General features: G+C 40.4%; 2 protein-coding genes across 2 annotated transcripts; both read left to right on the top strand.

Moving 5' to 3' along the window:
* Positions 1 to 18: 18 nt before the first annotated feature.
* cts12 (cathepsin 12) lies at positions 19 to 2546 on the top strand. The gene is made up of 8 exons (XM_021599126.3): positions 19 to 142; positions 349 to 500; positions 699 to 821; positions 1085 to 1249; positions 1340 to 1561; positions 1678 to 1846; positions 2016 to 2121; positions 2255 to 2546. Exons 1-8 carry the CDS (start codon positions 112 to 114, stop codon positions 2352 to 2354), a joined length of 1068 nt encoding a protein of 355 aa, XP_021454801.3. The 5' UTR covers positions 19 to 111; the 3' UTR covers positions 2355 to 2546.
* Positions 2547 to 3084: 538 nt separating this feature from the next.
* Positions 3085 to 20114, top strand: lama3 (laminin, alpha 3). Its single transcript, XM_021599124.3, has 38 exons — positions 3085 to 3509; positions 8103 to 8216; positions 8803 to 8915; positions 9059 to 9142; positions 9258 to 9355; positions 9550 to 9594; positions 9738 to 9886; positions 9995 to 10105; positions 10205 to 10316; positions 10400 to 10573; positions 10751 to 10947; positions 11119 to 11235; positions 11329 to 11483; positions 11627 to 11768; positions 11896 to 11995; positions 12318 to 12434; positions 12576 to 12740; positions 12950 to 13101; positions 13290 to 13496; positions 13654 to 13802; positions 13920 to 14079; positions 14249 to 14373; positions 14563 to 14725; positions 15019 to 15123; positions 15205 to 15347; positions 15455 to 15572; positions 15670 to 15810; positions 16009 to 16139; positions 16279 to 16410; positions 16806 to 16950; positions 17377 to 17498; positions 17651 to 17831; positions 18022 to 18177; positions 18370 to 18532; positions 18644 to 18774; positions 18892 to 18985; positions 19113 to 19232; positions 19395 to 20114. The coding sequence occupies exons 1-38, from the start codon at positions 3270 to 3272 to the stop codon at positions 19538 to 19540; spliced, it is 5217 nt and encodes a 1738-aa protein (XP_021454799.3). The 5' UTR covers positions 3085 to 3269; the 3' UTR covers positions 19541 to 20114.
* The last annotated feature ends 631 nt before the right edge of the window (positions 20115 to 20745 follow it).

The raw sequence follows: 20745 nt of genomic DNA, 5'->3' as shown, positions 1-20745 counted from the left end.
TGTTGGTGATGGGGTTTCAGACAGGCCCAAGGGGAGCACACCCTCCATCACAGGCAATAAAAGAGGGGGTGATGACCAGTCATGGTCAGAGTGTAGAGTTAGTCTCAGAACATGAAGACAAGACAGCCCAACTTTCCATCAGGTGAGTCCCAGGTTATTGACATTTATTTAGCCTAATTTCTTATCATGATTGCATTGTTTTAATAACATGACATTCAGAATTGCAGAGCATTTATCGTGTTTCCATATAATTCTCTATCTAATATGGTATAAATTGCAGCAAAGTAGTTTACAACAGAACACAATACATTTGGTGAAACACTTTACTCTGATCATCCATCCTCCCAGTCCAATGGGCCAGCCTCATGGGGAGAGCTGTGCTGCTCTCTCTCCTCCTGTCTGATCCTCTCCACGTGGCGTCAGACTCAGACGAGGAGGTGCAAGAGCCATCAGAGTGGCAAACATGGAAGAGGAGCAACGGTGTATCCTACGACGAGAAGGTTAGATGTTATTTTATACACACACTCATACACACATACTGTATAAAAAACCACATCCCAATAGTTACTGTAGGCTAGTAATCTGCCTACATGAAGATGTATTGTAAATATTTAGGAAGTCATTCCCTCCCTCCCAGACACACACCTTAACAATAATCAACTACTTTATTTGTTTGTTCATTCTGTTCTTTCCTGAAGCGGGATGACATTGAGAGGAAGGCCATATGGGACGACAACATGAGAGTGATTGATGAGAATAATAACAGTTTTCTCAGAGGGACAAAGATGTTCACCATGGCCATGAATAAATATGGGGACCTGGTAAGTGACCATCATCATCTTCACTTCTACAGGATGTTATAGTCCAAGGTACTTCTGTGAATGACTTATAATGGTCCACTTAGAGCAATTCTCACTGAGAGCTGCAACATTCCCTTTTAAGTTCTAACTTCTGTTCATTTGTATACATTATGAGAGATTGTTCTCATTGACGTGTATTGAAACAGTATTTTCCCATTATTCATTGATTCCTTCATACATTTCATACTAAATCACTTTGGAATTTCTCTCTCTCCAATGCGTAGACAAGGCACGAATACAAACGTTTGCAAGGTGCCATGATAAATAGCAAAATAAAGAAAAGAGGGAAGAATGCATCAGCTCGAAAGCTACGTGCCAGTGCTCAGAAGTTAGGGTCTGTTACCGTTGACTACAGAGCCATGGGCTATGTCACTGAGGTCAAAGACCAGGTGAGGCTTTGCTTTAAAAAATTCTGTAAGTAGAATATCAGTGCAAACTAGGAAGGGATTTTAAATTCATGCTGTCTATTGATTTCACAGGGCTATTGTGGCTCCTGCTGGGCCTTTAGCACTACGGGGGCCATCGAGGGACAAATGTTCAAGAGGACAGGTCAACTGGTGTCCTTGAGTGAGCAGAACCTTGTGGACTGCTCCAAGCCCTACGGCACATATGGCTGCAGTGGGGCCTGGATGGCTAATGCCTATAATTATGTGGTTCAGAATGGGCTTCAGTCCACAGACACCTACCCCTACACATCAGTGGTAAGAGTCTGACTGGGGACATCCCTGACCATGTACACCAATGTTACATAATGTTAATAGCAACATGATTTAAGAAGTACAATGGCTGAGGATAAAACACATTTCTGTATTTCTAGGACACCCAACCCTGTTTCTACGACAGCAGTCAGTCAGTTGCCAGCATCACTGATTACAGGTTCATACCCTCTGGAGATGAGCAGGCCCTGGCTGACGCTGTGGCAACCATTGGCCCAATCACCATCGCTGTGGATGCAGATCACCCAAGCTTCATGTTCTACAGTTCAGGTTGGCCTTCACCGAATTCTTTGACGGTGGTGGACAGCTAAATGTAGTGTTTTGTTTCCCATGAATGTATATATTAACTTGTATAAAGGTTTTTTAGTCCGTTTTTAAAAATGCATTTGCCCTGTCTGAGTTTGCCTCATTGTAACCAGGGCTATTATTGGTCTAACAGGAATATATGAGGAGCCAAGCTGTAACCCCAACAACCTCAGTCATGCGGTGCTGCTGGTTGGCTATGGCTCTGAAGGGGGGCAAGACTATTGGATAATCAAAAACAGGTGGGTGAATCACTGGTGGGAGTAACATGGTTTACATTCTAACAAAATAAAATCATTTGGTTACTTTTTCATATACATATATGTAAGACATTTGTTGTACATAAATCTATGCATGTTTTCCTTTTCTTCCCAGCTGGGGTACTGCATGGGGAGAGGGTGGCTACATGCGAATGATCCGGAATGGCAGTAACACTTGTGGCATCGCAAGCTACGCTCTGTATCCTATTTTATGAACCACATAAGTGATAAAGTGTCAGAGACAGAACACATAATCTTGGTGTTGGATAGGTTGTCAGAGGTTAATAAAAAGTGGGGGTTTTTGTGGGGGTGATGGTATCAAGTATTCTGTCTTCTATACTGTATTACTCTGAGCAATGCTATGCCTGTATTGCACTGGGATAGAGAATAAAGTTCAATTGAATTGACATTTGACTGCGATTGTTTTTAGATTTTGACCAACTGTGTCAGGCTGGTCTAGAATTTGATGTTCCTTTGAACGTTTTGGATTGAATTCAGGACTGGATATAGCACTAGATATTGTGCATCAAGATATCTGACGGCTTGTGATGAATTTGAAGGTATTTCCTTGCACAGCGAGGCATCAAGGTATCTGTTGGCTTGTGTTGAATTTGAAGGTATTTCCTTGCACACCGAGGCATCTTGAGAAAGTCCTTTCAATCTGCCAGAATGTCTAACAGTCTTGATGTTCCCACGTAGGATTGGGAACATAATCAGTGTGTAAGCAACGCTAGACTGTAGATTGTCTTTGAGTTCCTTGTATTATACTGTTATCCAGTTCACCCGGTTCATAGGTTTACACCTTCCATAGTTTTACAATTGTTAAACGTGACCTATGGTACAGAGTACAAATACTATGTATGCCATGCCAACTTACTGTTCCACAAACACATTTGAAGAAAAGGGAGTGGTACCCAGGTGATCTTTGAACCTCAGCATGTTCACACCAAACTAAACACACTGTATGCTCAGTCTTCCTTTATGTATATCAGTCTGTCTTTATAGGGACATTCTATCTGGCCCTGGGCTTACAGAGGGAGGAGCTCCTAGGTATTTAGCTCTCATAGTTCCCACAACCAAGCTCCTCAACAGTGAGGGAGATAGTTTTGCTGTTCTGCAGACGTATTAAAATGTCACAAGGAACTGTTTTCTGGTTTGGAGGAGTATGGGGATTATTGTTGTGGTGTGCTTTATTTGGCCCCTGCACAGATGGCCAGGGAGCACCACAGAGACATCCAAACTGTAGGTATGACTATCTGTCTCAGAACCACCAGAGTGGTAAGGATCCTTGGCACAAAGGGCACCCCAGGATCCCTAGGAAGTACTGTGACACCTCATTCAACAACCAGTCAGCTGGAGCCATCACCCAGGTAATTCAGGGCTAAATAATAGAGCATGCAAAATAAACCAATTTGCCTGCTATTTTCAACTACTAATGGAGGTTTAAGTTTGTGTCGAACAACAAAAATCGAAAAATGTATTAATGTGATGCACACAGATCACAGGGTACACAGACAAAGGGAGAGTGACTTCAAAAATCTAAAAATATTTATTGATTCCTCTCAAAAGGGAGCAAAAGGTCCAGACAACAGCACTTTTATACTTCAGATCTGGGTTCAAATACATGTCTATTTGAATATTTTTTTAAATGCAGTTATGATATGAACTTCATTGGGTTTTCTCACATAAGAATGTCATAGGTTCTTATCACAGGGTTATAGCAGTACCGTACTTTGGAATATAATCATTATGAAATATCCAAACATACACTACCGCTCAAAAGTTTGGGGTCAAAACACTAGTCTCAATGTCAACAGGCGGATGCTGGCCATCTAGGCAGAGTTGCAAAGAAAAAGTTGCAATGAAAAAGCCATATCTCAGACTGGCCAATAAAAATAAAAGATTAAGATGGTTAAAAGAGCACAGACACAGCATCCCAGAGTCGCCTCTTCACTGTTGACGTTGAGACTGGTGTTTTGCGGGTACTATTTAATGAAGCTGCCAGTTGAGGACTTGTGAGGTGTCTGTTTCTCAACCTAGACACTCTAATGTACTTGTCCTCTTTCTCAGTTGTGCACCAGGGTCTCCCACTCCTCTTTCCACTCTGGTTAGAGCTAGTTTGCACTCTTCTGTGAAGGGAGTAGTACACAGAGTTGTACAAGATCTTCAGTTTCTTGGCAATTTCTTGCATAGAATAACCTTCATTTCTCAGAACAAGAATAGTCTGACAGGTTTCAGAAGAAAGGTCTTTGTTTCTGGCCATTTTGAGCCTGCAATCGAACCCACAAATGCTGATGCTCCAGATACTCAACTAGTCAAAAGAAGGCCAGTTTTATTGCTTCTTTAATCAGAACAACAGTTTTTAGCTATGCTATCATAATTGCAAAAGGGTTTTCTAATGATAAATTTGCCTTTTAAAATTATTAACTTGGATTAGGTAACACAATGTGCAATCGGAACACAGGAGTGATGGTTGCTGATACTGTTCCTCTGTATGCCTATGCAGATATTCCATTTAAAAAAATAGTCCGTTTCCAGCTACAATAGTAATTTACAACATTAACAATGTCTACACTGTATTACTGATCAATTTGATGTTATTTTAACAGACAAAAAATGAGCTTTTCCTTCAAAAACGAGGACATTTCTAAGTGACCCCAAACTTTTCAACGGTAGTGTACATTCACTCAATCACAGCACAGTACAATACTATAATGCATTTAAAATATCTATACTGTTCACAATATTACATTATCCTACAATATAATATCAATCACATTCTGTCTGGTGATAATAGGCTGGTCTAGACACAGAAGCTGTATTTGAGTATTTGTTATTTACAGTGCCTTCAGGAAGTATTCACTCCCCTTGACTTTTTCCACATTTTGTTTAGTTACAAAGTGGGATTAAAATGGATTTAATTGTCATTTTCTGTCAACAATGTACACAAAATGCTCTGTAATGTCAAAGTGGAAGAAACATTTTAACATTAGAAAAAAATGATATGAAAAATAAAACACTAATATATCTTGATTAGATAAGTATTCATCCAATACATGTTAGAAACACCTTTGGCAGACATTACAGCTGTCGGTCTTTCTGGGTATGCCTCTAAGAGATTTCCACACCTGGATTGTGCAACATTTGCTCATTATTCTTTTCAAAATGGTTCAAGCTCTGTGAAATTGGTTGTTGATCATTGCTAGACAACCATTTTCAGGTCTTGCCTGAACACTTGCTGTGTTGGATTTGATTTGCCCCAAACATAACTGTAATGAACACAATGGGAGACAGAGATCTGGTTTCAAGCGCAGGGCACAGCAGGTGTTTATTGTAAAGGACCACAGCAGGAGGCAGGAAGCTGGGTCCAGGGACAGGCAGAAGGTCATATACAGGGGATCCAAAAAGGCAACAGTACAGGCAGGGAAAAGGCTAGTAACGTCGTCCGGGAGATCAGGCAAGAGGTTGGTAACAGAAAATCCAATAGGCTAAAGTACAGGCAGGGAATAGGCAAAAAGCTTCGTTAGTGAGACAGGCAAAAACTATCATACACGGGAGGAGTAAATTACAGGAAAACCAGGGCTCCGAATAGAAGTGTGTCACAAAACACACAACACCTCGCATTGATGGGGTGCAAAGAACTGAACTAAATAGAGTGTGATAATGACATAGAGGTGTGTGAACAGGTGTTCAGAATTCAGGTCATTGGGATCTGGAGAGTGAGCTGCGTTTAGGGGCTCTATGTGTTTGATAATGTGAGCTTGAAAGTGGGCTGGAAAGTGAGCTTTGTTCAGGGGATCTACGTGTTTGAGAGTGTGAGTTGGATGCAGACGTTACAATAATACTTTTTATTCAGGTCAAAAAGTTAATTGCTTTACCACATTTATTTGCAGTATTACTTTAGTGCCTTTTTGCAAGTTTTGGAATTTTTGAATTCTGTACAGGCTTTCACTCTGTCAATTAGGTTTGTATTGTGGAGTACCTACAATGTTGTTGAGCCATCCTCAGTTTTCTCAGAGCCATTCAATTCTGTAACTGTTTTAAAGCCGCCATGGGCCTCATGGTGAAATCCCTGAGCAGTTTCCTTCTGGCAACTGAGTTATGAAGGACGCCTGTATCTTTGTAGTGACTGGGTGTATTGATACACAATCCAAAGTGAAATTAATAACTTCACCATGCTTTTTTTTTTTTTTTTGCGAGGCATTTGAAAACCTCCCTGGTCTTTGTGCTTGAATTTGTGTTTGAAATTCACTGCTCGACTGAAGGACCTTACAGATAATTGTATGTGTGGGGTACAGAGATGAGCTAGTATTTAAAAAATCATGTTAAAAACTATTACTGCAAACAGAGTGAGTCCATGCAACTTACTATTCTACTTGTTAAGCTCATTTGAATACTTATTGACTCAAGACATTTCAGCATTACATTTCTTATTCATTTGTAAAAAATAAAACATTAAACATAATTTGACTTTGACATTATGGGGTAAGTTCTAAGACTCAGAAGAAAGCATACAGCTGCAAAGACAACATATGAAGTCTCAAGCACATCTATTTATAACCTCCTTCCCAAACAGACCCCCCTTCTGTGTCTAGGATGTTGCTGGGCAGGTGGTGTTATCACTCCAGAACCCTAGTACTCCTCCCCGGAGCTCACCGTTCTTCTTATCGGCCAGGAGAGGCCTTGAGGTTAGGGAGTCAGTCCACTACATAATTGCTGTTCTCATACACAGAGCCAACACTTCTTTCTATTCTATGAAATTAGCCATCAATTCATACTAAGATAATATAATGCTAGAAAAAATATTGATAAAATATAATGATAGAAAACATGTTAAGATATAAGATATATTATGATCTATCAGCTCTAGCATGTGTCTCCTATCCCACCCTTATGGACAGGCCCCCTGTTTACCTTCCCTCTGGCCAAATACCATTGTACATAGATCATTCCATCAAACCGATAACACATTGATCACTAGGCCACTTATATAGTTATAAACATACTAAAACGTGTTTAAGTCAATTAGTCAGTTTCCAACCGTGTGTAGGCCAATGACAATAAATCTCAATTGAATACATTTTAAACTCAGCAAAATGTGGAAAAAGTCAAGGAGTGTGAATACTTTTTTAAGGCACTGTAAACACTTTTTTCTGTGTATTTGACCATGTTCAAATACACATCCCAAAATAATACTTTTATTTTAGTATTTGAATGGTTATTTGAAAGCAAAACAAATAGTAGACCAAATCGCATTTGAAAGTATTTTCAAATACTTATTTCAAATACTATTTTCAAATACCTGAGTTAAGTGTATGGGAGTGTATTTGAGTCCGTGTATTTGAGTATTTCCAAATACATTCCAAGTGTATTTCCAAACGCATTCCAATATTCAACTACTTGTTTTTTCAAATACAGGTTATCCAAAAACTTGTTTTCAAATGAATTGAAAAGAAATTGAAATATATGAAATAGTACTTGAACCCAGGTCTTGTGTCCTCAAATGTTCCCCATTGTTCTTTGCTCATGTGTTGATTTAGTGGTAGAATATACCACACCTTGATTTACAACACAAACAAGCAATGGTTTTGTATTGAAATCTCTGGAATTTTCACAACACAAATGTGTCTGAGCAACTTACACAAAATGGGTTGCTTTGCAGGTCCATATTTACATTTAATTAATTATTATGGATAGCAAGATAGCAGATAAACAGTGTATGTCCTCCTGACTAGGGTCTTGTTTCACCTTTCTTTCTTTTTTCTTTTTTTTCTGCCAGTCCAAGCCTTCTTCACTTGAAGAATGTGCTAAATAAAAAGTCCAGGATGGGCCGAAACACGTAGCACTATAGTACTGTTATTATTGACCAAAACTGATCTATATTTTCTATTTGAACTTTTTTGATAAGACACTTTGCATTCAAAAGGCTGCCTTACCTAATCTGACTTTTCCCCTCCATACAGAGGTGTGGCCCTGGATACTACAGCGAGAGGACAGGGCCTCATAGGGGCCAGTGTGTACCCTGCAACTGTAACAGCCTGTCTAATGAATGTGACGAGCAAACAGGGAGATGTCTGGTGGGTTTCTCTCTCTCTGTGTCTATAAAAAAAGTGATTTATCAGGGGTGCCGCAGCACCCTCAGCAGCCTTAATTGGTCCCACTGGGCAAAAACTGGTTAAATCAACCTTTTTTCCCATGTAATTTCAACAACAAAATTCAATGTGATGATGTTGAATCAACGTCGAAAACGGATTGGATTTTCAAAAAGCAATCAACATAAAGGAACTTCGTCTTTGTTTTCACCCACCTTTTAACCTAAATCCAATGACATGGTGAATTTTTTTGTTGATATCACACTGAATTCACGTTAGTTGACAAATCAACTAAATGTAAATCAAAACTAGACCTTGAAATGATGTCTGTACCCAGTGGGGTACGTACGCACACACACATAGCAGGATAGGTTTCTCCTGACTCACCAATTAGGTAAACATATGCAATTTTTCTAACCCATGCTGATCCAGATGGATATAAGTCGTATCCACAGATGAGTTTTTATGCCAGACTTGACTAACTCTCAGTACTGTGCTACGACATCATGAACCATACACCCAACATTCCACGAGCTTCAGTCATAAACAGAGAGAACACTTTATTTTCCAGAACTGTCAGTACAATACTGATGGGGATCGATGTGAGCGCTGCAAGGAAGGTTACTACGGCAATGCTGCCCAAAATACCTGCCGTGGGTGTCCATGTCCCTTCAGAGCCAACAAGTCAGTTTCTATATGTCCATACATTCTGTTAATGTACAGGTAGCTATGTGAGCACACTTGGTTTTACGTTCCCCAGATAAAATATTGGATGAAACATGTAATTACCATTTGGTACTCAAAAGCATTTTTTTCTCTTTGTGTAGTTTTGCAGTAGCATGTCTGGATATTGGTGCAAATGAAATCGAATGTTTGTGCAAACCTGGCTACACTGGAACCAGATGTGAGAGGTGTGTTTATGTGCTTTTTACAGTACATATAAAAATGTCAACGTCATCTTACCGTAAATATATTTATAACAAAAGTCTAGAACTTTCCTCTCCTCTTCGTCCTCCAATCTGGCAGGTGTGCCCCTGATTACTATGGTAACCCAATGATATATGGAGGCAGGTGCCAGCGATGCCACTGTGATGCTACCAGTACCTGTGACTATCTGACTGGAAGTAAGCTCAGGACCCACTTCAGCCGTGCAACAATAGAGAAAATGATCTATGAATTAAAACAGGATGCCTCCTATATAACGATAAAGCTATAGGCTATAGATTGAAGAAATGCCTTCAAGAAATGTCATGCTGATAATAGTTTGTCTTATTGTAGATTTGGTATAACTGTTGCTCACTGTGTCTTCTGTCTCTAGAGTGTAAGAAGCCTGATGATCCCGGCACAGATGACCAGTGCATAGGTTTGTGAAGCACACAGTAATAAACATTCTCAATGTATAGTGAGCTATTTATGGTCTGTTGTTGCCAGCATGATTCATATTGCATTTCCTCTCATCCTATTAGACCTAACTAAAAAATCTGCTCTTCCTCTCTTTGTGGTCAGAGTGTGACAGCTGTACTCAGGCCTTACTGAATGATTTGGAAAATATGGATGATGGGCTGGAATTGCTAAGGCAGCAGCTTCAGGGCATTGGTTCCAACAGCTCGCCTGCCAACATTAACCAGCTGGAAGGTGCCATTAATGAAACAAAGGTCATTTAACACAGTCTTACTGAGGCGCTCTATATATTTGAACACCAAATGGTGTATAATGTACACAATTTAACAAGATGATCACTCCCCTCTGGTATACTCTTGCAGGCTCTGGTTGGAAGGTACAGCACTACTGTGGATGCTCAGGGTCCAAAGGTCAATCTTCTGGAAGCAGAAGTTATGAGTCTGGATCAGGACATAAGCCTACTGGAAGACAAGGTGCCTGAGGCCTGCTATCCATAATCAGATGTCAGATGTAATCCGTTATTTTACAGAAAAACTATATCCTTTTTACTTGTGTGATCTTATTCTCTCTAGGCAAGTTACTCTCTCTCAGGTGCTGACAATGTCTTGGTGAAAGTGATCCAAACCAAACAGAGAGCCGAGGATTTTATCCCTGAAGCTCAAGATCTTCTAATGAATATAGAAGGTATACTGTTATTGAGAGTGTTTCAAAATGATAATATAATGATACGTCAATGATAATCCCCACCTGTCTTTTTCCCCTCTCAGATCTCCTTCGACAGCTGAGTGAGGCTAATTCTAGTGTAACCAACATCACTGTGGGAGTGGAGGAGGTAGCCAGGATGATGAAGGTGGTGCAGCGCATGGTGAAGGAGATGAGACAGCTTGGCTGCAGTAACCAAACAGAGAAGGCTGCCAGGGAGCAAGAGGATGCTCACAAACGTGAGACAGGGGGCTTTTGGCTTCGTCTATAGTCACTTACAGTACAGGGCAGCACTTAAATGATCACACTATTGAATAATAAATGTTATACATTATCAATGTGACACAAATTCTTGACTCACTGTGTATGATAGATATGATTCACAATGCAAAGTGTAATGCATGTGTCTCTCTCAGTCTTGGACTTCATCAAGAACAATATGGCAGCTCCATTAGATGACAACCAGGCTGTAGCCAATGAGACGGCAGAGTCCCTGATGACATCGGTCTCTGCGTTGAGTGATCTGGCCGTGGCTGTGGCAGAAGCAGACAATATGGTTAACATGACACGGAGCCTCAACTTCAACAGTACTGACTTCCTAAGAATCCTGACGGTAATGTCAAACACTGAAGTGTAAAATCTGTGAGATATGTTGTAGATCTCGGATACAATACAAAAAATGTTCTCTCCTTTTTCTGAACATGACAAATACCAAATCATGTCTCAAGTTTCTGTGTTTGACAAGGGGTAATCACTGTTTTCTCTCTATATGTATATTTTCTAGCAACTTAGAGGTGAGCTGGAGAGGAAACGTGATTCAGTCCTTCCTGAAATGAATATGACCAAAGATAAACTGAAGAATATCACAGGCCTTTTGGAAATGATGAAGGAGATGAAAAAGGTATGAAGCAGATGAATTCAAATTGTTTCCAGTGGAAATTCCTATCTCTCTTGTTGTGAAGGAGGCATTCAAAATATCATTTAAATCTTTCAGGAATACGAGCACCTTGCAGCCGAGATAGACGGAGCCAAGCCCAATCTAACCAAGAGGCTAAATGATATCGCTAAAGCAAAACAGAAAGAGGGCATTGTCATCATGGCAGAGGAGCATGCAGAGGAACTAAACAGACTGGCAATGGAACTACAAATGTAGGTTGACAGAGTAAGGTCATTAGGTTGGGGGCCTACTTCTTTATACCCCACTGACGTGTCCTATGTTGAGACCTTTGTGTGTTCGTGTCTTTATGGGCTAGTATGGGCCACTGTGAGCACTGTATTCCTTGTTATTGCAGGGCAGTGCATAATGCCACCAACAGCTCTGACCTGCAGCATGCTTCAGAAAGCATCGGAGCCTACAGCAGCATCATAAAAGCCATTGAAGAGGCAGAGATGGCGGCCAACCAATCCAAAGAGGCATCCGACAAAGCTCTGAAGGTGATTATTATACTGGTCTGGATGCTACAGCCACCGTTAACTTCAAATTCACAACAACATTGAAAATCCAGTTAACATACAATCAATAAGTATGTCACATATCTCCAGTAACTTTTATATGTTTCAGGATGTGGAGGAGCAAGGTCTGACCAACAGGTCTGAGGAACTAAAGCATAATGCAAGTAGCTTACTGACAGAGGCCATGAATGCTGAGAAGAACCTCAGAGGTGTAGTAATCATCCAAATATTTGCTTTTCTAACGACACTAAAGCTACAATAGAAACAAGAATGTATCATGTTGTTGACCCCTTCTCAATCCTTCCAGGACATTATATGAGCCAAAGGCTTTGTTGCATGATGTTGAAGAAAGCTATGCACTTTGAACTTGTTAACGATTTTGTTGGAGGCCAAAACACACTGCAGTATACTGTATGCCCTCGATAAAACACATTCCGTTGTCTCCTTCTGATATCTCCTTCTGATATCTCCTTCTGTTATTATCTTATCATATATTACCACTTATCCCCAACATTTCTTTTTTACACACAGAGACCTCAGCCAAAGTTGACAACCACAAGCAACGTGTTGGTCAGACCAAGAACAAAAGAGAGATGCTGAGAAAAGATGCTCTTGCAGTTACAGAGAATCTTAAAGAGATTCAAAGAGGTTTGTGTATACAAGATGAAAGATTATGCTTGTGTTTTAATAACGACGCCATGGAATTGATGAGAATGACAGTTTACACATTCTGTGCCACAACGTGACCATACTTATGTTATTCACGTACACTATTTGTTTGTGTTTCAGATGACATTGGGAAGCTCATAGACTCTGCCAAAGCAACTGTCAACGCTGCCAATAACACAGTCAATGAAGTAACAGACAGACTAAATAATATCAGCTGGGGACATATAAGGCTTCCTAATGTCAGTTCAAACATTGGCAGTGTGCTCGATGAGGCTGACAATGAATGTAAGTACTCATGTCTGACACACAGTACATTTATCCTGTCATGGTATTGAAATGACCCTTCTAATTCTAATCTAAATTCTGCCTTTTTACTCTTTAAATTCAAATCCAACTTTAGATTCTTGAATTGAATTTGAATTAATGATACAAAGGGAAAGTGAAAAGAAAATAGTTGATTGGAGCTGTTTTTCTTTCTCTCCTGACTGGTACAGTGAAGAAATTGAACGAGACATGGCCTACTATGGAAGACAACCTCAGCAGGGTGCAAAACCTGTGCTCCCAGGCTCTCCCTAGTGTCAGTATGACAGACAGCATCAGGAGAATCAAGGATGTGATAGAGGAGGCCAGAGACATTGTCAAAAGGGTGACACCACATCTAACCTAAATACTCTAGATTATTCATTCTATTTTGATCGTTTTCCTGTGAACCTTTGTCCTTTCTTGACCAAACGTGATCACTCCAACCACTACACTATTTTTCTTAGGCCTTTTAGACTGGCTGTATCTGTCATATTGAATGTCCATTATTCCTCTCTTGGTGTGTCTCCCCAGCTCTCTGTCGGCATGACCTTCAATGGGAAGGGTTACATTGAGCTCCGCCCCCCCAGCAATGTTGAGGATTTGAAGGCGTTTACAGCTGCTGAACTTCTTCTCAACCGCCAGGAGACCAAGCCCACTAGAGGGGACCGCAGCCGTAGGCGCAGACAGAACACACAGGATGACAGAAACCTCTTTGTGCTCTATCTCGGCAACATGGACGTAAGTGGGACATTTTGAGTAAATAGTGTAGTCGTAATATCCTCGAGCGTTAATCTTGGAATTTCAATTGATTCCCTAATTATTTTGATACATTTTGTATCGGAGATGTTCAGTATTTTTTTACTTTTCATTTATGGCTTGTTTCCCCCCGTTCCAGTCATCCAAAGACTTCATTGGAATGGCTGTAAAGAATAACACTCTCCGCTGTGTATACAAGCTGGGTGGAGTCATACATGAGTTGAACACCGACCACATAACTAGAACCAAAGTGAACTCCACTGTTTTTGACAAGGTCGTCTTTAACAGGTACACCTCTGAGGAATTTTTCTGGATTTGATACTAACTTGATGACATGGGACAGTTTGCCCATGATGGAGACAGCTCCCTTGTCATCCCCACTGTGTTTGTCTCCTATTTCTCTAGAGTTTACCAAGATGCTGAGCTCAGTCTCACACACAGGTTCCCATCACAGTCTGTCGAAGTGTCTAAGGAGAGTAACCGGCCCAACACGACAGTTGGCCTCCTCAACCTGGACACCAACAGTGTGGTCTTCTACGTAGGCGGTTATCCTGATGCCTTCACTGTAATTACATTCCTCTATCCCTTTGCCTCCCAGGTGTTCTGTGCTTCTGCATCATGCTCATTGTTGATTGTTGAATACAGAAGTACCCTGTAGACATCAGCGGGACCAGACCAGTCATATTCTCCCTATTCAAGTATTGTTTTATTTCATTATGCCCTTCTCTCATTAGCCTCCAGTGGAGCTGCGCTACCCCAAATACTGTGGAGCCATCAAACTGTCTACTATCAATGATCAATTCTTTAGTCTGTACAACTTCAAGAATGCCATCAACGTAGACAAACAGTCATATATAAAGTAAGAACCAACAAAAAGGACCATCACCTTGATTATAGATCTATAAAAGATGCCATACTGTACAGAATGGTGAATGCTGTCCACATGTTCTAATTTAGCCTGTTATGCTCTGTACCATGACCATACATGAAAAAAACATCTTTCTGCTTCAGTGTCAGAATGTATCATGCAATTCCTTCCTTCTTTCAGGGTTAGTGATAGTCTACAGTTAACAGTGCCTTATTATTTTGACGGCACTGGTTACGGTTTGGTTACGGACATTAAAGAAATTGAAACCCCGAAAAGAGGAGTGCTCAAGTTCCACACAAACAGCCAGGTGGAGAATGCTTTACTGTTTTATAAAGGAAATGAGGTATGTATATTTTGTCCATTCATATATCTGATATCAGTTAAAAATATGAATTCAGAATCACACACAGAAACAATTGAATAATTAGTACATTCAAATGAATGAACTATCTGGTTTACATTGTAAGTCTGGTAATCAATCAAGCTTACAATTTAATCAAGAAGATACAGGAACATCAATGTATTGCAGTTGGACATGGATAAATGCAGTCCTTATTGAGATTTTATGGTTGGTGTGTGTAGAGCAATGTCTTCATAAATATGTTGCTTCATTCACTTGTTTGTTGTATTTCACAGGATTCGTACACTAGTGTTACTGTCGAGAGAGGTTATGTTGTGCTGCAGGGAAGACAAGGCACCCAAGTCCTCAATGCCAAGAGTACTAGAAAAGTTTCACTCAATGTAAGATAGTATCATTGACATACTGTACGGTTTAGTTTTATCTGCATAAACTTTTTTTTAAAGTTCTGCTTTCTCTCTTAGGATGAACACTTTGTAATAGTCATGGATACAACATTTAAAGTACATGTGGCTGGAGTACAAACTGAGATTGTCAAAATAGACAACATCATGGAAGGTTTAAAACAATTCTACATTGGGGGTCTACCAGCTTCAATAAGAGAAAGGTACAAACTCTGTAAATAGGCTTTCTGTCATAATCTCTTGCAAGGGATACATGCATTTTCCTGGAATGTCAATTATACAATTATCCATGTCATGTCTTTTCTTTCAGAGATAATGTCACAACCCCACCATTCAGAGGATGTATAGATAATGTGATTTTACAATCTAAGGAGATTGAGTTTAACACGACAATTGGTGTCAGTGTTGGATGCCCAACCTCGCTTTTGGTAAACCGTCTCTCATTTTGTAAATACATTTCAGACTGCACAATGTGGAGGATGTTCTAGTTCTAGAATTTTAATGTACAATGTATTTTCTTTTCAGGGTGTTCGTGAGGCTACTTTCCACCCTGGTGGCTCCCTCTCAGTGGACCCACAGGATTTCTGGACCACTCCTGTGGCCATGGTTTCGTTGGGGTTCAGGACCATGGAGAATAAAGGTGTTCTTCTCAGGACCAGCGAAGAGGTCAGTCCACTATTCAATAATGGTTGAAGAGTCTCTCACAGAGAGCCTCATTCAAAGGCTGCTCTCTGTGTGTCATATTTTAACCTCAAACACTAGTAAAAGGATCAAAATTAGTTATCAAAATGAATTTAACAGTTTTGTTTCAGAATTATACACTTTTTGTAAAGAATATCATCACACCATTTCTTTATCGATCAGCGTCATGGATACCAGCTCTCATTGGTTGATGGCTATGTGATGTTTAACTTTGATGAAAATGCCTTGAAGTCTACCAAGACATACAACGATGGAAGATGGCACTACTTGACTGCATTAAGGAATGGCACACGGTAAGGCATTTTTATTTTCATTGGTCAAGCTGTGCAGAGATGTTTCTCATCTGAAATTGAAATACACTCTACAATGTTATTGTTGGTTTGTTCCACACACCCACAGACAGACATAACAAAAGCGCTGTGATTTCCTCAGATTGGAGTTGAGGGTTGATAACGGTGATTTGGGCCAACATCAATCCTCCCCCCAAGACAAGCCCAATGAACATCAGGTTGTGTTGGGAGGAGAGACCTTCAGGGGCTGCCTGGCTAACCTTCATATCAGGAGGTCTGATTCAAAAATGCAACACTATGGTCACACTATTGTCACACTATAGTTATAACGGTAAAAAATGTGAAAAACTCAACTTCTATGAGGTGATATTATGATTCAACATTGTGATCATTCCAATTTGTGACAATTTGAGGAAAAATGTACTTACTACGACTGAGATATGTGGTTGTCTCATCTAGCTAGGTTAAGATCAATGCACAGACTGTAAGTCACTCTGAATAAGAGCGTCTGCTAAACGACTAAAACGTAAAAATAAAAAAAAAACATTTAAATGTGTTTAAATTATTATTAGCTACAGTGTTTTCTCTAATTAATTAAGTCAGTTGTGGAAAGTAAAAATAACTGATGATGTGCTTTTTGTGATTGTATCTGTTTGTGCTCTGACACAGGCCTGAAGAAATCTTTATTCCTGCTGACTTCAGCTCGTTCACCCAGAAGGGAGATGTGATCCTGGGGATGTGCAGACTACAGCCCCCTCCTCAGGCCATATGGGAGCCAGCAGGTCTTCAAGAGAGGCCCAAGAAACCCAAACCAGTGAGTATGGGAATACTTTCCAAAGTTGATTCAAGCATATGTTAACCATCAGGCTATTCATGGTAAAAGTGTGCAGTAAGGGATATGTTGGCCCTTTTCATTTTCCTGTAAAGTTTTAGGTTCTCACTCAAGCGACAGGGGTGTAACTTTGGTTTGGTCTTCCAGCGCAAACGTCTAAAATAGCGAAGAGATAACTTCAAAATATCCAAATCAAATTTTCTCTGAAATATTTTACAGGCCTGTAATGCTGAAGTGAACTGGTCCTTTATTATTCATGTCAGTACTGATCATTTTGTCATTGTATTACTATGTAATACAATTGTATAATACAATAATTACAAAGTAACTACACAAGAATAGAGAATTACTGTATTGGTACATTACTAATGTGTATCCTCTCCCCCACTCCCCTCTATCTGGCTGAAGAGATCTGGTGCTGTGCATACTGAGTGCAGACTGCCCAAAGTGTCTGACCCCCAGGCCTACCAGCTAACTGGGGCTGCTAGTTGGCTCAGTTACATCATCGCACCTGAAGAACTTAATTTCAGGTACAGTAGGTCAAATGCTGGTCCTCGTATCCACATTCCATTAAAAAAAAACATTCTCTGCAGATTTATTTTTCTATTATTTACCCGTTATAAGACCTATGAAAACAGACAATCCAATTCTAAATCTGTGGCTTGCTTGTTCCTCTTGCTAGGCCTCACTTCTCCCTGGAGATCAGAACCAGGTCATCTGAGGGGCTGTTGCTCCATGTCTCAGGGAACGGAGACATCTCCCAAGTCTCTCTGTACATGACCAACGGCAAGATCAAACTCTCATTGGGGAAGAACAGAGTCATCCACAACAAGAAAAAGAGCAACGATGGAAGATGGCATACAGTAAGCTGTCTAATAACTGTTGAGATATCAGGTCTCAATATTAAGATAATTAAATGCAGTCATAATAATCATTGTTAGTTTCAGGTCATTCTAAATAGAGCAAAATGTACACTGTACCTCACAGCCACAGCTGAGAGATTTATAAGTGTAAAGTAGTTGATAAGCGCCTGCATGGCCTGTCTGTGTGCAGGTAATGGTCAGTGTGGAGAAGAACACTTTCCACCTGGTCGTGGATGGTTTCCGTGTGCCTGATGGTATTCTACCTGCAGAGGAGGGTTCCTTCTTAGCCCTGCAGAACCCGGTCTATCTGGGCAGTGACCCTGCCTCCAAAACCTCTTGGGCTCAGGTAAGCAAGCAGACACACAGACTGTAATGGCGTCTAAACAAACCAGACACAACCCAATGTGAGGGTGTGATTGTGATTCTCCTGTAGGTTTGTATCTGGTGCATAATTACCATATTTACTATGACATCTATATTTACATCCTGGAAAATGTGTGCTTGGTTTTAAAATTATGTCCATCTGTATCTCTCTCAGGGTGGCTCTCTTCCCAAGAAGAGTGTGACTGGCTGTATACGCCATTTCAAAGTGTACAATGTTCTGGTTGGTGAACCAGCCGCCAATCACGGGGCCCCGCCCTGCTTTGATGGGGCAACAGAGACTGGGGCATACTTTGCTGGCACAGGGCATGTGGTCTTAGGTGTGGACTTTATATAGTCATTAACATGTGGTGTCTTAGTTGTGAGCAATATTGCTTTAACTAATCATCTCATTCATCCAGTAACTCTGACAAAGATACTTTGTGTTTTAGATAAGTTCTTTACTGTGGGCTCCCGTTTTGAGCTGACCTTTGAGGCTCGCCCACGGAACACTACAGGTCTCCTCTTCCATGCCAGGGGTCGTCATAGGAACAGCCTAAGTGTCTTCATGAGGAAAAACAAGGTTATTTTAAACCTCATCAACATGTATATGGGACTGTGGAGTTGGATACTGTGTAAGCCTGAAGTATATTGAAATGTGTGGAAAACTTTGGAATATAATTTTTGCTCTGAATCTCAGGTGGAGGTCCATGTGAATGATGGGTTAGGTGACTACAGTGCATCTGTGACACCTCAACAAAACCTGTGTGATGGCACATTCCATGTTATTGCAGGTACATATCCCTCTCACATCAACCATTGATTCATCATCATACAGTAGAGATACATTTAAACCAGCATATTTTTTACAAGGACTTGGAAGGATCTTCTAATAGCCAGTCCATCTACTGTATTCCTCAGTGTCCAAACAGAACAATGTAGTCCAACTGAACGTGGACTCAGAGTCTCAGCGTACGGTCGGGCCTTCCCACTCCTCCTACACAATGACTAAGGATTCCCTCTACATTGGTGGCATGTCCGGTAAATTCATTCAGCAACACTACCCATTGCATCTCATTAAAATATCCTCTCTGAATTAAAACACTTTCCAAAAATTGGTAGAGCATGTCAAACCTTGATGAACAGCTTCTGACAGTTCTATAAACACATCAATATGACTTTTATGCTTTCCCCCCTATACAGGCACATCAAAACATAAAGGAGTACCAGTCTCTTCTTCGTTTGTTGGCTGCTTGCGGAACATAAAGGTCAATAAAAAGCCTGTTGTTTTTAAGACAGCCTCCAGTGTGGTCGGCCCTGTGAACGTCAATGAATGCCCAGCAGACTAAGGGGATGAAATCAATGAGTGTTGCCCCAGATTACCTAATTCGCTGAACCACTGAGTTATCTGTCTATGACTCAGTGGTAAACGGCTGCAAATATGTGTAACAGATAGACACTCACCTCTTCATGTGCAAATTATACCACTGGAGGGCACTGCAGTGCTCTTATTACTGTGTTGGCTTTGCAAGGTAATTCACACTGTTGGGGTTTAAGGCAATGTTTTCAAAGTGTTTCATGAATTGAACATTCACACCTTTTAAATTACAGTGACAGTGACTTTGATGTATTCTATGAATTAACAGGAAGAAATACCTCTCAAGATGAGCTGACACACAAATGTTACCCCTAGTGAGGCTAAAATATAATTGATATATTTCAAAAAACATGTCTCACGTTGATCAGTCTACAGTTTTCATTTCAATTAAATTACCAATGTGGAATAGACGTGAATTGATTTTTGTGTCCAGTGGGTTGCTGCTGTAAAAATTAAATTGCAATTGCACAATCCGTTTCAATACACTAAAAGTTCAGGTTTAACCAAATGCTTGTCAAATCCAATAAAAGGAATACCAAACTTAACGCCTGAACAATTTTCCCAATATTATGATTGGACTAAACTCCCATTGGCATGCCATGCAGTCATCATTAAGACTAGGAGTGAGAAGATGTTATTATGGGGTTCTAGGCTCTCCTCCCAGGCTGACTGCTACGGTCTACTGAGGTTAATTCTGCACAAAGCTAGGACCCCCTGGCCTGGCACACATCCTTTATTTGTGCAGGGTGCAAAAATGTATGTCTAATGCATGTCTGGGCTTAGCTCATACTGTGACCATGGACTGCAGAGTCCAGACAACATCCTCTCTCTCTCTCTTACGCACACTCTCTCTCTCCACTCTGTCTTTATCTACATCTTGCACATCATATAAAACATGATAAAATGCTTCAATATACTGGATCCCTTTCAGTTTGTTTATTATTCCCCTAGTTGGGTATACACCCTTGTCACATACCTCACTGCACATCACACCGGCACCAGCCTGTGCTTGCAATTCTTGTGGGAATTGCAAGCCTTTCCCACCTTTCCCATATATATATATTATGTATCCACCTTTCCCACACCTTTCCCACCTTTCCCATATATATATATATATATATTGTTTTATTCTAAACTCAAATCTGGGAGTTGAAATAAACTGAAGTTATGCACGTT

The sequence above is a fragment of the Oncorhynchus mykiss genome, chromosome 4, assembly GCF_057628025.1.
Source record: "Oncorhynchus mykiss isolate SJ-2025 chromosome 4, ASM5762802v1, whole genome shotgun sequence".
Classification (NCBI taxonomy): domain Eukaryota; kingdom Metazoa; phylum Chordata; class Actinopteri; order Salmoniformes; family Salmonidae; genus Oncorhynchus; species Oncorhynchus mykiss.
This window is presented reverse-complemented; position numbering and strand designations above follow the sequence as displayed.